Consider the following 16,901-nt stretch of genomic DNA (forward strand, 5'->3'; position numbering starts at 1 on the left):
ATTTTCTGTCATATTTGCTGCTCTTCGTCCGATTGAAAGTATTTGGACATTTCTTAAAACGCAAAAGTCAGTTTTCGTAAGAAGCAAAGAGCGAGGGAAGCTTCAAATGTTTCAACGTTATCTTGAAAAATCTGCGAAATATGCTGGATACGATGGTATTAGGTCGTCCGGAAAGTTTCTTTCGTTTTATAACGAAATAATGGACGCGCAACATTTTTCGTTTTTTACGATCAATTTTGTTCTCTCAAGATAAAGATCGCTACGTTCGACAGATTAGGTTTCACGTTTGTATAGAGATACATCGTTGTAAAAGACGTATGTGTAAAAGAAAGACACTTTTCGGACAACCTAATACTTTGTCTAAGGAGAATTTGACATTTTAATCGAATAAAATGTGATATTAGAAGTAAATTGTGTGTTTCTTACTGTTCTTACCTCCCAATTATTTCGTTAGAAATTTGTTATTTCATTTTTGCTACCAATCGAGATTTCGATGCTATCGAGTATCATACAAGCTTCATAAATAATGAACTTGTAACTTTATTCTTTATTGCGATTCGATATTGCTTTTATAATACGAAAAGAATACAATGAAATTTTAACAAGGATAAGAATAAAACATATTCACATTCACATCTGACTTACATACGTCTTTATAACTCGCGTCATGGATTTATAATTAGGCTATGGATATTTATGCATTTGTGGACAATTTGAATGTGCAAAAATATACGGAATACGCACAACATGGAAAAATATACAATGTTGAGTATTCGTTCCAACATTTGAAGGATGACAAACAATACACGCCACGTTTTCATAAGCGTGTTCATAAAAATATGAATCTGCATAAACATTAGCAGACTACACAGAATGTAAAATACTAAATGAGATAGAATTTGCAAAAATTGTTCGTTAAATGTATATAACGAGTCGGTGTTGTCCTAATATGTAAGTACACAGCTATACTTATGACCAACAGCGTACACGTATCATACGTAAATACGATAAACGTTAATCACGCTAGATAAAAACCTAACACAATTGGACAACCATGGCAATTTCTAATTTCATACTGTACGTTTAAAAAGAAATCGTTAAAAACAATCGTCTCGGGATTAATGATACCACGTATACGATCGATGTACTTTCGACGGCGAATGGCAGGCAGCTAAGATTCCCCTTTTCTTCAAAAGGTCTGATCAACCTCGTCCAAGAGTATCCGAGTGTACGTATACCTCGATCCGCGTCTACTGGTTGCAGCATCATCGACCTTGCATATAATCAATGGGTTCTGAGAGAATAATCCGCTAGGAAAGTAGCAATCGCGCTTTTTCCTCTCACCAAGTTCTTCGACGAGTGGGCGGCGAAACACGGGATCCGGATTTCCAAATGAATGAACGTAGCCAGCAGAATGCAACGATATAGGCAACGGAGTGAGCAAAGAGGAACAACGTCTCTGGGGACGAAACGTCTTTCGCAAGATATTTTCTAATGACGTAAACTGCGCCCAACCGAAAACCCAATCTACGTCTGGTAGTTCGTAACGTTCGAACCAGACCCTTCCAAGTTAAACTGTAAATCGTATCGTTCGCCACGATTATTTAAGACTGATCGTTCTAACCAACTGTGTAATACGGTACAAACGTTACACACTGTTAAGATACAGAGACGACACGATGAACATCCTAAGAACATTCAAGCACTCGTATCACCAACCATAAACTGTAATAACCAAACGCACACTACATAACTCTCGCTGGAAAACTGCTGGTATCGCTAACGCGAGAAACCGAAAGCTCCTTAAAACTTCATGTTATACCATGTAAGCATGAAACGGTTCTCGCGATAAGTCGTACACGTTACATACACATTATTGAGTAGAACAGAAATACGATTATTCCGATGATATTCGGTATCGTTGCTCTTCGATCGTTTCTAATCTCGATATTTTTGAAGAGAATGGCGAAAAGAACGCTCGCTGTTCGCTGGATATTCACGGCGAGCAAAGTTCCTGTCCTTGATCGATTCTAGAAGTAATTAGACGGGTGGCGGCGCGCCTTTGGATGAAATTCCAGGCAGGAGGTGCCGAACCAATCTTATCTCGCGTGCCATTTAAGAAGAGGAAGAAGTAGGGCAGATGACCACGCCCGGGATTAAGCCAATGATGACGTAGACTTGGCACCAGGAACTTCTCCAGTGTATAAAACGATTATCCCCACCATCTCCGCCATTTCGTTGCAATAAAACGTTGCCGCGCATCGAAAGAATTTCAGAAACTCGACCCGAGTCCGACGTTCGGCCGAGTATCTTAAATTACTCGAAAAATTCCAACGACCTTTATGAGAATATCTTGTAAAAATTAAGTAGCTGGAATAGATATCTGTATAGAGGTGGAATATTTCAAAATAACTTAATAGGAATTTAAAATGGAATTTCTTCCGAGTATCGAGGCTTTGCTATTTCTTTGGAAAAACTCTTTGTAGAGGTTGAAAGAGAGCGGAGCATGTTCCGGGAAAATAACAAATGGAATCGTGTTGGAGAGGAATTTCCGGTATTTCCCTGATCCAGCGATCGCTATGGTCGTTGTCTTGATAAATGGTGAATCAAAATGAGGAAGATTCGAGAACGAAGGAGAATCTACTTTCCACGGGCGTCCTCCGTGAGCCGAGGATATAGCGGCACCATTCTTCAATTCTAAATCGAATGGCCTCGGGCCCCATCCAACCAATGGCGGAGCCGTAATTTTAGATCCAAGCGCGCGCGCTATATTTCCCCCACAGTCCTGCGTCTTGGTGCTATTCCCTTGGTCCCGTCACTAATCGCCGGCCCGTTTCGACCAATGGCAATCCGGTTTAGACGAGAGTAGAAGGTTAGGAAATGGGTGACCGGGCATGGTGGGGCTGCAGCTGGCTCTCACGGCGCACAAGGCTATCCTTTGTCCGAAACTCGCTTGCGATTCGCCGCCGATGCTAAACCTTCAGGACGATAATAACCAAATAATTACGATAACGACCCCGGTGCCGGACAACGTCTATGCTTCCGGTCGAGATATTACTTCTCGTATCTACCGAATTTCACTTATCCAATTAGATTTGGTACAGATCGACCTGACGCGAAATCGAACATTTTTTCATACAGGATGTCGTACTTTTGATTTCTTCGAAACGATCCTCTTACACCTTCGCGTCGACGTGTCTCGAACGTTACAGTTCGTACGCTTCGTGACAGACCTGTACCGAAGCTTATCGTTTCAGCGTGTCAGCCATCAACCGTCGTGAAAGCTTACAATCGAAGATCTTCTAGTACAGATTTGACGATTCGATGATTCGACGAGGTCGAAGTATCAGCGAGAATAGACGAAAATCCGCGGGATCTGTTTACCGTTACGGTAAGTAACTGGACAAACGATCGCGCGATTGCTCGTAGTGGTAATAAATCGCATCCATAAAGAGCGGTTAGGTTTATTGCGATCTCGCTTTAATTGCAACGACTCGAGTGTCTTTCGCCGGTTCGAAGGATCGTTCGTAACACTGGCGTAAAAATATTCTTGGTCGCCTACTCGAAAGTTATCAGCGTCGCTTTGTTACACGATCGCGAGATTCCCATTCACCGGCGAGAGATCGGTTACTAGTTTTCGAGGCGAGCAAAGGACAGAAAGCAAGATGGATGTCGAAATCCACGGAGCGTTACTTGTCTCTCAACAAGGCATGGAACCCAGCCGTGCCTCATTAAGATCTTGAAACGATGCTTGCCAAAGATAGAGTCTCCGAAGGTTATTTGTTAATCTCGCCGCGATATTAACACCTGAAGAATTATCGGCGAAACATTACACGCGGAGACCGGATTCTTCGAGCTATTCGAACGATTCAACGTACGTCTTGCTAATGTATTCCAACGAGGTAAACGAAAGTGAGTAAACAACGCGATTTATCGAGAGAACTGTTGGACGACTGTTCTCGTAGAAGAGAAAAATCTGGACAAATTATACGGAACAGGAAATCCCAGCCGCCAAAGGCTGTTACAAAAGCATGGTAACGAACAATGTACGAAGAAGGGCACGGCCTTTTCAGCAATGCTTCAACTCCTCTGACTGACTAACGAAAAGTACCAGCTGCCCCCGAAAATTTTGGTCTTTCACTCTCTCTTTGTCCTTTAGACTTTAACGTTCGTTCGAGCCGTCACCCCGTGTACCAGACGCTAGGCGCAGTCGATGTATTATCGAGCAACTGCTTCTTTTTCTTCGACAATGTTCGTCAAGGTGTGCACGCGTCGGTACGTACACAGATCTACGTGAGAATATGTACGAACGTAGGCTGACCTCGCGGACCATTCTTCTTCGTTCCTCCTTCTCTCTTTCTCTTTCACGTTCTTTCCCTCTCCTCGGCTTGCCTCCTCTCGCTCTCTTTCGCTCGCCGTACCGCTCTCCTTGTCGCTCCACCTTTTCGCCTTCTCTCCTTGCCACTCACTCTTCCTCGACGATCCTCCACTGGTATAATGACCTCGGGAATCACTGCTCGGGTCGAACTAATGGAGCGATATCGTGCAATGAAATAATATACTGGAACAATGTGAAATTACAGCTCCGGCCGCTGCATTTACCGAGAGCAGACCAGAATTTTCAAGATTCTGTAGCGGCACACGAGTAGAGGACAATTCAAATCATGTTGTTGTTTTGCCTCGCAGTATCGAGATCGTTAGGATACGAGCAATGTAAGAATAAATAAATTCCGGGTAATACAACGTCGCCGCTACGCGCAACCGTCCAACGAAGACGAATCTGAATTTTCCGACTGCCCCCCGACCAGTGCAAACAAATTGACGCAACCAAAAAGAGTTTAGTATCTATCAGTATCGACGTGCTATCTAAGCGTCATCGCGAGTTATCTACCGAGTTATCGACGAGTAACTAGCGAGCATTTATTGAGTATTAATTAGCAATTTTACTTTGCCGTTTATACTACACTGTACGAGCGACTCAGCGAATATACGGTAGTCTGTATATTTATTTATTATTTTATGTATATTCGACGATTTAGACAACAAGCAATAACATCTAATAAATCTCACGGTCAAACATCCTATATACAAGTCGTCTACAATTCGCGACTTGATGATATATGCACCGAGACGCAAAGAGTAAACAGAGAAGAGACTAGCTCGTCTCCCCCACCCACTCCTTTTTTTCCTCTCGCCTGCTTAGTTCGAATAGCATCTTCTTTTTTTCTGTCTCTGATCAATCGAGAACGATGCACGACTCCTACAAACGGGTAAAGTCTCGGTCGTGGAGCCGACGTTCAAACTCGTGTCGAAGAAACTCGCCATACCACTTGGCAAACGTTATGTCGGTACGCTAGGTATTATCCAACCTGGAACACGATGATCACGGTGTTCACGTTCAAAGTTACTCGAATGGAGCTGGTTAAGGTCGGAAGTGTATAACAAAGTTCTAAATGGGAAGACAACTTTATCGTCCGTTTCCTCGTGTCTCGGCCCTCGACGCTTCGCAAAAGTGATAACAAAAACGAAAATCCTGTTGATATGGTGAAAAGGAACGTGGATCGGCTCGTACTTTCGTCATATTTTAGCTTGCTAAGCGATGCAAGCGGCAATCGGATACCAGACGTACCGGCACAGTCGTCTTGTGACCCATTTATCGTTCGCTGCTGTCTAATGTTACCCGCGGGAAGAGTTGCATTGCAAGATTGCCGTGTGGGTTACGTGAAATTCACGATTTTAACGGCGCGATAAAGAAGTGACATTGACGAATTGGAATAGAACGGTTGGAACGCGGCACGGCGGAAGTGGGAAGGACATCATTATGTCGCGTTCATATATCAAAGCCTTAACATCCTTTTTCCATGCCTAATTATTTTGATAACGAAATCTGCGGCCAAATGTATTATGCGACTCCGTCTATGAGTCAACACTTGCAAGCAACGCTCTATTCGATCAACGATGGAATAATACAGATGTTTTTAATTTCAATCGAAACAACGTACATACCTACTGCAAAACTCATAGAAATATTTAAGACAATGGTATTGGTAATTGCGTTGGCTTTAGCAGCTCTATTTTAGTTCGCTATATTATTCTTTTGTGACGAACCAGAAGACAGTTACGTAGAGATCAGTTTATCTTGTACTTCCCAATTTTAGTGTACCGTGTCGACACGCAGTTGTAATTATAAAACGAACACGATGCTTATCAACCGCCTGTGTCACATGGAAAATTAAATCATACCTATATCTTGCGGATTTTATTACAAAGATTATTTTATGCTTAAAATTGGCAAGTGCCGCACTTACACTTACGAACCAGAGTAGCCGTTATGTAAAAAAAGAGAAGCAAAGGGGAAAAATGGCGAGTAAAAATATAAAATCGAGTTTCTATTCAAGAGTCTCTATATCCGAATATTTTTGTTACTATCAGAATAGGCAAATATAACGACTAGTGTTTTCGACTCGGCGCTGAAAACGAACAGCGAGCGAACGACGTGGGCTAGAAAGAAATATCATCATGATGCGTGTTTAGACACGGGTTGCATCCCAGCGACGAAAGGTGCGACATATAAAAGAGAGGGAGAAGAACGAACGGCGACAGAAAGAGAGAGAGAGAGAGAGAGAGAGAGAGAGATCTAAACGTGAGGACAGAAATGACAATAGTCAGCGTACAGGAAGTATTACGAGCTGAAAAAAGAAGAACGATATGCAGTGGCTCATGAAAGTATTCAAACACTTACCAAGTAATCTTTTCGTGAATATATTGTGTGCGTTGTGTGGAACTTTTCGAAATTTCATTAACGTTAAACACGACTATCGTGATTATAATAGTAAAATTAGAAAGCAAGCCGAAAATGTATAATTTACGAGACTTACTTGCCGCAAACATACGCTTAATGGAAAATTAATACACAGTATCAATAGTAATCTCAGACGTACAATTAGTGTAACAGATGGTCTCGATACATATTGCGGCTTATTAATATATTGAATAATCGACTGTTCAAGTGTTTCGTATGGTATATATACATTTATAAAGTTTCTAGTATCGTTGAAATGCTTAGGTGAACCACTGTATAACCGAATACGAGAATGAAGAGATACGAAGAATAACCGAAAATAAAAGAGAAAGAAAGATAAATCGGATAAGGAGGAGTTCCGGGGATAAAAATGCAAGTGAAAATAAGATAAGAATAGAAATTGAAAAGCAAGAATAGCGAGGACGCACGATGGAGAAACAGTGGGAGATACCACGTTCGTTGCACGTTCGCAACGTGCAGGCGTGCGCAGAGACACATGCACACGCGATAACGTTGACAATGGGTGTGGACATACACTTGTATCAACTAATATCGTCATTTTGACGTCGCGGTAAAGCAGAGCTTTGTGCGGATGAAATTCGATGGCCGATCCAAAAAGACAGATTAAAATGCAACAGATCACCGTCGCCATCCGTTATCGGATTAACGTTCCCAGTTTTTTTACTAGTAGATCTAACGGGCCGTTTCGCAAATTGTGCCGTTTAACGGGAAATCTATAAATTTATTGCTCGCCGACGGAAAAAAAGGCATGCGACCCGTTTTCAGGACAATCCACGCGTTTCACTTGGACAGGTTGATCGTATTATTCGATATTATTAATAATTTCACAGGCAGTCCATAGCGTGTATTCTGTATTTCACTGGTTCTAATTCCTAAATCAGAAATATTTTATAATTCAATTGATCTTTGATACTTTCATTATGTAACAGGCGAGAGATTCGAGTAAGTTGTCGAATGAAGTATAGGTACTATAAATTTCACATTTTAAATATTATTATACCGGCGAATCTATTAACGAAGTTGTTAGATTTCGTTGCCTATGAAAGGTTAGAAGGATGTATTTTTGCATCTATAGATCGACTAACACAATTGGTTTACAAGTCACAAATTACGAATTACCAATATCAATAGTCTCGCGTAGCACATACAGGAACAGATTGGCTGATGAAACAAATGAAACTGCAGGTTATCCGATCATCTTATCTGACGAAAAATTACGAAACGATGAAAAAATATTTTCTAACCTATGACTTGTAACTTGTCAATTTACTCATACAAACATCATTAGCTAGGGATCTTGGTGATAAAGATATTACCGAAATATAAATAACGAAATAATTACATAGCTATGAAACTATCCGTACTAAATATTTCTTTATTCGATTACACCGTTAAATGGTTAACTTAACACCAAATCAAACTCCTAAGCTAAAATTACTTATGCTTCGAAACTAAACACAGTTACCCATGTAACCATACGTTAAATTACCGACAGATTAGGCGGTTGTGTCTTAAGACCACGAAAGTGCTGACTCATAGAGGACACTTTAGGAAACTAGTAGACGATTCGTTCGGATTTCGATCGTCACGATTTATACGTACATCGTTTGTAGTGCTATTGACCTTTTTGTGTGTTTGCAATTTGTTTTTCTAAAAACCGCTTATGGATTATCGGGGACGTGTAAAACGAAAGATTTCTTCAGTTTCGGCTGGTTTTTTAAATCATTGCTAAATTTCGCGAATTACGATCGTATCGAATGTAATCGCCGGTGAATTAGCGTCCAGGAACCACGCGCGTTAAAAACTAGGATGCAAAGTAATAGAAACGAAAGAGAAGAAGATAATCGTTGTTACTTTGTACATTATCGATCGAGAATTTCATAAATCGGTCAAAATTGCCTGTAAGGCCTACTTTCTTGATTTATGACGGGTAAAAGCGGATCTTATGAGGATAATACACAAGGTATATCTAAAATTTAACTAACCTACGAATGCAACCAACGAATGCAGCTAACAAGTGTAACCAACGGAGCCGAATATCCACATATTCGTGAGTACTATACACGCTTTCGTTACGAATTTGTTGCATCTTCTTTACCGTTTCGTTTATTTCGTACAAGATAAATATAACGTTCAGATAGAAAAGTGAAAATAATTGGATCTGTAGGTACTTAAAAATCTTGATAATCGCAATAAAATATGTCTGAACCATATAGACCGTTCTATGGAAGCTACTTGCGCTGTTGCACAGCACGATTTAAATAATACATGGGACAGATAACTGGTAGACAAAACTGATAAAACGAAAAAGAAATTGTATCGCGAAAGAGATAATTTATCAAGTACAAAGGGGACAAAATTACCGGTGTACAATATGAATTTTACAACTAAAATCGACTACTCGCTGCAACACGTCCGTTATATTTTACAAGGAGAATGATCATTAATATCGTTTATTGATATTAATTTCTGTCAAGCTTCGTAATTATCTGACAGGGCATGTGATCATTTAATGGATTATTATGCGCTTCCATCTGAGTATTAACTCATTTTCCACGTTTTAAAAAACAGCTCGACACGGTTCGTTGGTAATTTTCGAAATTGTTTACACGCGATGCCTGGGCTCATTTACACATGGCGAAAAATATTTTATAAAATATTAATATGCGCAAAGTTTGCGCTTTTCGCCCGATATTACCGTAACAAAATATTCCCACTTGGAATGAAAAATTAACAAGGGGAAATTTGATCGCGGCCGCGTTAGCGAGACCAAAAGGATACTTGGAAAAATAATTTCTCTGTGTAGGCATCGCACGAATCGGTGTAAAGAAAACGCGTCGGCGTACAGTCGATGCAGCAAATAAGAATAATATCAAACGACACGGACGAGTAAAACTCACATTGAATATCGAGTCGTCGGGTCGTTTGATAGAGTGCCATTCCACGCAGTAACCACAAAGTCGTCCTTTTGCCGGTTCTCTCTCGAGCGCGGTTCGTTAGATCGTGCTTTCGAGCACTAATGCCGCTTTGAAGTTTTTCGGGAGGCGTTCCAAGGCGTTGCATCGCCCGGCGAAGAGTAGATAAAGACAAAAAGAAGGTGCCGCGTCATTTTCGTCAATTTAACTTGGGTCTCCCTTCCTGGTAGGCCACGTAGGATCGCTCGGCATTTCATCCCCCACCGAACCACCCTTCTCGCCACGTCCGCCCCTGTGGGCCACTCACCCCCACCGTTCGTATTCGCCTCGTCTCACTTCGTCTCACCCCTCCGCGCGCGGCTTGCTTCGCCTCGTCGAAGCGAGGTCAATCGACGGAGAGGGCTGAAGACGACCCCCACCCTTCGTCACCAGCCTCCCTACCACGGCTACTCAATATCGTTTCATTACGCACCCTGCTCCGCCATACCCATCCTCCACTTCCACCCTCGGAGTCTCGCTACCCGCCACCCTCGCTGCGCCTGCACCGACACCCGTCGCCACTGCACCCTCCCATCTTCCTCGCCCTGATCACCCCTGACCCTCCTCCATGCCCCTTACTCCTCCCTTTCCTCCACCGACTCCTTCTTCTCCTCCTCCTTCCTTCTCCTCCTTCTCCTCCTTCGCCTTCATTCTCTCCTCCTCCTCCTCCTCCTCCTTCTCCTCCACCACCTCCTTCTCCTCGTTCCCTTGCCGTTTCACCCCCTTGAACGTCTCGTTCCTATCTCGGCGACGAAACACGAATGCCCACGAATTTTTATTGTTACTTCTCGCGCTGCTTCCTCTCGCCTCCCCCTCTCACGACCTTTTTTTTTATGCGCCTTTTAACGATCAGCAGTAACTGCACCCACCCGAACACTCCTGCTTTTCCTACCTCCTCATCCCTCTTCGCCATTCTCGGTCCTTTCCTCCCTTGCGCCTTGGAGGCGAGCGTTTTCGAGAAAACCGGTGGTACGGGTATGAGTATGGTACAATGGGAAAAAAAAGAACGGAATAGGCGAGCGGAAAATTGTACCCTTGCAAAGTATTCGTTTATCTTGCACAATGTAACGAGCAATAGGGAGAGCAAATAAACTTTCGGCCGTCGAATTTTTTGTTTTCAATTTGATGGAAAAACAAATCTCTCTCTCTCTCACTCTCTCTCTCTCTCTCTCTTTCTCGCTGTATCTCGCGTCGATCAGCACGAATTTTCATAGGCCTACCGCGGCTCGATCGTGTTACGTACAAAATTTTTAACGTTCCATTTTAATTTTCGACGGTGTACATCACAACGGGGATTTTCATTCGATATGTATGTTGTACATATACTTCTCTAGTTTGAATGCATCAGCAACGAGCGTCAACAAATGCTCTCCGAGCGAGTACACGTGGCGTACCTATCTGTCAGAGCTGCAGATCTGTCTGCAAATATTTTCACTCTGTATATACGTACTCTACACGTCGATCCTCTTGTTCCTGGTAATCTCCCGTGTCGTGTGGTTGTGCGACGTCCTCGCGAGAATACAGCCACGGCGAATCGGCATCCTTACCGTTCTTAATCGCGACGTGCAAAAATCTCGCGGCCCGATGTCACGTCCAGCATCGATCCGAAGATTCGAATCGATGGGAAATGGCATCGCTTCATTATCTCCGGTTCGACACGCACGCAACAGTCACGCGTGATTAATCCGTTCGATGTAGATTACCAGTTACGACCACTTTCCGTACTCGAAAATTTTCAAAACCCTCGGCATCGATCGCCGCGCGTACACGTTCAAGCAACACGTGCAACGTAACAGGTCGCGATAGCGGTTGCTCGCGTGAGGCAGAACGATCGCGGTCGGTTCACAGCGAAGTCGCAAGAGCGTGGAGCAACATCTTGATATCTCGGAGCATAATCGACGACACTGAACCACGATGACGACGACGACGACACTGACACCATGAATTTCTTTCACGGTCCTACGGAACACTCGACAACTCTCTCTCTCTCTTTCTGTATCAGGCCACGTTGCACCACCAAAGAAAGAGCGCTACTGGTGCGAGATGTGAGAAATAGAGGCACTCGTGGATTTCAAAAGCCTGCTGCTATCCTTCGTCACCCTTTCCCGAACGCTTACTGGTTGATCTCCGAAGATCATGGAAGTCTCGAGAGGAGTACGCCGGCAGAGGTCTAACGCGCACATACGCAGCTCTTCCTCGCGCTCTCCTACACCCCGCGTTTCCGCTTTCTCTTTCTCCTTTTCTCGGCAACGAGCCACTACCACCTTGCTTTTTAGAATCTTCGGCGGCCGAGAGAGGAGGAGAACCGATCGCGAAGAAAAAAGTGGAAATACCAGGGGTTTGGGAAGAAATCGAAGGGCGGGTGTAAGAGTTGGGAGAGGGCGGGGGAGGATCGGGCGAGGTGGAAGGATCGAGGGGGTTGGGAAGGACTCGCGAAAATTTCTCGACCACCAGCGGCAGCTGCGTTCCGAAATGAGGAGAGACGCGAACGAGAGAAGAGGTAGTAGGGACAACGAAGCTAGTCTGATGGGGGAATAAAGGTAACGGAGGGGTCGCGAGGGGGCCGCAAGGTGGCGGAGGAGAAGGAAAAAGGGGGACGTAGGGTGAGGTTACGAAAGTGGAGGAAGAAGCGTAACGGCGAGTGCACGCAACAGCGGCGCGCGTGGAAACGCGCCTTCTACGAGTAGCAGAACTCTTCTCTTGACGGACTAACCCAAAGGCGGAAGAAGGAGGGAGCGAAGGGGGAGTAGGAGAATAATGGTGGGGGCGTAAGCGACGAGCGGGCAATAGAGGGATGCGGATCGGGAAGAGGGAAAAGGGAGAAGGAGAAAGAAGGGAGGTAGTAAGAAGAAGAAAAGAAGGTTTCGGGCGGCGGCCGGGATCGCTCGGTTGTCTGTGGTCAAGGCACGCAGCTTGTGCAGTATTCTCTGCGCGCCTTACTCTCTTACGTAGAAGCTGTCGCGGGTGCGATGGTGTCGGCGCTGCCCGAGGCAGCTTCCGCGGAGAGGGGCTGCCGCACGAGAGCAACGCTATACTTCTTTTTCGTCCGTCTCACGACCGTCTGATCGAAAACAAAATCGACAATTTTCCGCCGAATATTTTTTAATTTCCAACTTTTCGAAATACTCATTTTTAGGTGTAAATAGATTTGAAAAAAAAAAAGATATATAATTAAGAATACAGTCTGTTTTTCGATAATTGCGCATTCACGCGTACAAGATCCCCATTTTCGTCCGTTCGTTGTCCGAAAACGAACTCGTAAATGGAGCAAAGATTAAAATTCGCAACTGGGAAGTTTAGCCTTATCTGTGGCACGACGTCGGGAGAGGTGTTATTTCATGAAAATTGTACAGAGAGGTGAAATATCGTAGAATTTAGCAACCCTCGGAGAGATATACGCGCGAAATATTGCTCTGTTTCTCGACAACGTGCAACCACCCTGTTGAACGTACGGACACGAGTAGGAGTCACGCCTGGCTCACAGTCAACCAGGATTCGGCGTTTCGGGTTCGCAACAGGTCTCACCACCGGCGTTCGTTCTCTCTCTTTCTATCTTTCCCTCTTCCCCTCTTTGACCCCTCTGCCTCCCGTTCCCGCCCTCATCCTCTCGCCACTCAAACCCCAGACTCACCCCACCCTTCGTAACCTCATCTCTCTCTCTCTCTCTCTCTCTCTCTCTCTCTCTCTCTCTCTCCTGCATCACACATAGATGCTTGACTCTGTTATTGTATCTATATATCCTTGACATATTCGGAGAGTCACCAGCATGTGAGATTCGGAACGTGAGTCAACATGATCGTACGAATTATCCCTAACATCTGTATATAGACTGCCATAGAACGTAACAATTATATGATTATCAGTTATTCAAAAATTATGGTTCGAGATTAAAGAGAAAAATGTTAAGGAATAGGTTCGATGCGTGCTCTCCGATCGCAGAGTTCGCGACCCAGAGAGGGATGAAACCGTTGGTCGCAATTTAACTCACCGACTACGAAGACCATATTCTTTGTCCATCGCAGCAGCTCCCGTCGGATGTGTCTGCGTTCCTGTATGCAACGGGCATAGGGGCAATCCGCCATTTTTGAAATCACATCTTAGAATGAATGTGTGTGCGTGCCGGCCGGGTGCGCCTGCCTCGAGTTCCCGCGTGGATGTCCACCCCCCACGCCACCGGCCGTCCTCCGTCCACGTCCTCGTCGTCGTTGTCGTCGTCGTCGCCGTTGTCGTTCCCGTCCTCGTCCTCGTCCTCCTCCACCTCCTGCTCTTCCTTCCGTTTCCCTTGCTCCTGTCTCAACGTTCGATCGATCGACTTTCTCGATCCGCTGCTCCTTTTGATTTCGTTCGTCGTAGTTCGTCCAATGTTTCTTCGTCGTTGGACGCGCGCCGTCGACTCAAGGCGTGCGCGAGCAGGATACGAGGGGAGAAGGTAGTGCACACTGCCGCTCTAACGTGCACGCTGGATACGACGTCACGCGTGGCGTAACGTGCACCAAGACCGGGCAAAATGTTCGAGGGCCGATGATGGAAGCCCGATGGTCAAGTTAGTGTTGGCGATCGCGATTTTCGTCAACGTTCTTGTCTTCGTCTTCCTTCTCCTTCTATACTTCTTTGTCGCCGTCGTCGTTGTCGTCGTCGTCGTCGTCGTCCTCGTGTTGTTGTTGGTGTTCGTCGTTGTCGTCGTCGTCGTCGTCGTCGTCGTCGTTACGTCGGCTATGGCGGTGCTTCTTTGCAAACGTTGGAGGGATGGTGAGCCGATAGCAGCGTCGGTGACGGTGGCGGTGGCGGTAGCGGTAGCGGTAACGGCGGCGGTGGCGGTGGCGATAACGGTGGCGGCAACGGCGGCGATGTTGCTGGAGTAGGGATGAGAACGCCGAGAAACGACTACTCTCTCGTGTTGAGACAGGGTTAGGGCACGGAAACGCACAACATACGTGCACGCTTGCGCCCTGAACGGTGCGAGAGTGCAGTCTGTCGCCGCCGGCAAGTCCTGCCTTTTACTTCCTCTTTCGGCTTTCTTTCGCTTCAACCGATTTCGCCGTTCACGCTCACCCCTCCGATCCTCTCGTCCGGCCTCCTTTCGAGGAAACCGCTACTCGATCGAACGTTACCTGTAACACAAATTTCGGAATCTTCGTTATCCTTCCCCCGATACCATCGTAATATAACATCGCTTTATCTATAGACACGATCGATCGATCTCTCGATCTCTCGATCGGTTAGATTCCTTTCACGATCGACGAACGACCGAAACGATCGAGACACTGTTCGATCCTGATCACGGTTGCTCGAGAAATCGGACGAGCATTCGAGGTAGACAAAGGTTCTCGCGACACCTGCGTGTAAGGAGCGATGGGTGCTGGCCCCACCCCGAAACAGAAAGGGTGCCGCTACTCGAAATGAAACATTGCCGGTAAGAAGAACGTCAGGGCCGATGGTGTAGGTAGGAAAGGTAGTAGGGGAGACTCGCACTCTCGCGCGGTGACGCGATATGGGCAGGAAGGGTAGGAGGATGGGGGGTGGCGAGGGGACGGGAGAAAGGGGAAGAGGAAGAGGCGCGCAGGGTGGTCGGAGGGTAGCTATAGGGGCGGATTCGCGCGTTCTACGCCTGCAAGGGGGTGGGAGAGCGTACCGCCGAGAGAAAGAGAGAGGAGGCAGAGTGCGCCTAATATGCAACAAGAGAAAAAGAATTGGCGATCAATAGGTAGTAGCTGGTAAGCGTCCTTTCATCCGCCCCCGCGGACACCCTCGTCCTTTCTACTTGCCCTATTCCCCTCTCGACCACCGTTCACCTCCTTCCTTCTCGGTTCCCTCTATCCTCGCCCCCCCCTTTGCGCCCCCGTGTCCTACCTTACCAGCCCCTTGATTCTCTTACGTTCATCGCGAAACTCCTTCGCTCCATCGCCTTTGTTGTCGAGATATCCGCCCTACTCACGCGCCTAACTTCCTCTTCGTCGCCGAAAATCAAACATCACCTAATTTGCCTTTCTCTATTTCGCCTTCCACCTTTTTCCCACGCGGGCCCATTTTCTCTCTCTCTCTCTCTCTCTCTCTCTCTCTCTCTCTCTCTCTCGCATCAAGGTTTTCCCTTTCTTTTCGTTCGCTTTTCCACCAACAAACTTTCGAGTAACTCTCGGCTACACGTGCTAGCGGACGACACGAGCGGAATAGCGCGTGCTCACATATACGAACAAAGAGAATAGTTAGGTGGCTTCGAAATGTAACTCCTCTTACGTGTGTGATGCGCATCTTATTCTAATCTTAACAACGTGGACGAGATTGCACGGCAATTAAACGATATTCCTAGCATCCCTCGTTCTGTAGAAACTTTAAAGAGAAGATTCCAGCAATGTTCTCTCTTTTTTTTTTAATGTAAATGTTCTACCTGATCGTAAATTCTGTAATAAACACGAGGTAGCGAGACTTGAGGTTGCCAGCGGACAGGGTCGAGATCGATCTTCATCTACTTGTCAGGAGGCGGAAGATCGATAGTATTTCGTTGATATGACACATACGGTGTAGGTGATCAAAATCGGAGCGGCAGCATTCGTTAAAAGCGTTTGATTCTCTGTGTTGATATTCCACTCGCGCATGGACGCCGTTCGATGAATAGAAGCTAGCCGTGGGCTAGTACGGCGATATCACTGACGCTGGAAGATCGATTGGATACTCGTGCTAGGTAAGCCTATACGAACAATATCGATGAAACATACGGCACTTTCTGTTCTGCAGTTCTACACGTTTGTTCCACATTTTCCGAGGGTCGCGTGAGGATGCATCCAAGTTTTCGTCGGCGTCGTTAAACTTTCACAAGCATCCGCTGCTCGAAAGAGAAAAGAAAAAAAAAGAACTTGAAATTTCGTTGACGTTTTGGTAGTGGTACTCGAGTAATTAGGGAAATTCCACCGGTAGTTTCCCATAATCTCTCTATCTCCCCTCAACCGTCCCCAATCGTTAGAAAAAAAAAGCGAACGCTTTTGCTACGCGTTCCACTTTCAGCTCGGTGCGCCTCTGTGTACGTGTACGGGAGCTTCTACCGATGTCATTGAACCTTCGCAGGCATGCTGGGCGAGGGAAAAGTGACTAGACTCTCAGAGTACCTTGAAGTGGTCGGAGTTCTAAGA

General features: G+C 45.5%; 1 protein-coding gene across 9 annotated transcripts in view; it reads right to left on the minus strand.

The window, feature by feature from the left end:
• Positions 1-16,901, minus strand: part of LOC126923944 (mushroom body large-type Kenyon cell-specific protein 1) — a 104,365-nt gene that overhangs the window by 39,232 nt on the left and 48,232 nt on the right. For 4 of the 9 annotated variants that reach the window (XM_050737891.1, XM_050737892.1, XM_050737890.1 and 1 more), the window contains exon 2: positions 13,766-14,888. In XM_050737891.1, the coding sequence (XP_050593848.1) occupies positions 13,766-13,859 (94 nt within the window). In that variant the 5' untranslated portion in view covers positions 13,860-14,888. Of the gene's footprint in view, positions 1-9,723; positions 9,973-11,227; positions 12,820-13,765; positions 14,889-16,901 lie in introns of those variants that run through there. The other 5 variants (XM_050737895.1, XM_050737896.1, XM_050737888.1 and 2 more) reach the window with 5 other exon arrangements.

The sequence above is a fragment of the Bombus affinis genome, chromosome 14, assembly GCF_024516045.1.
Source record: "Bombus affinis isolate iyBomAffi1 chromosome 14, iyBomAffi1.2, whole genome shotgun sequence".
Classification (NCBI taxonomy): Eukaryota; Metazoa; Arthropoda; class Insecta; order Hymenoptera; family Apidae; genus Bombus; species Bombus affinis.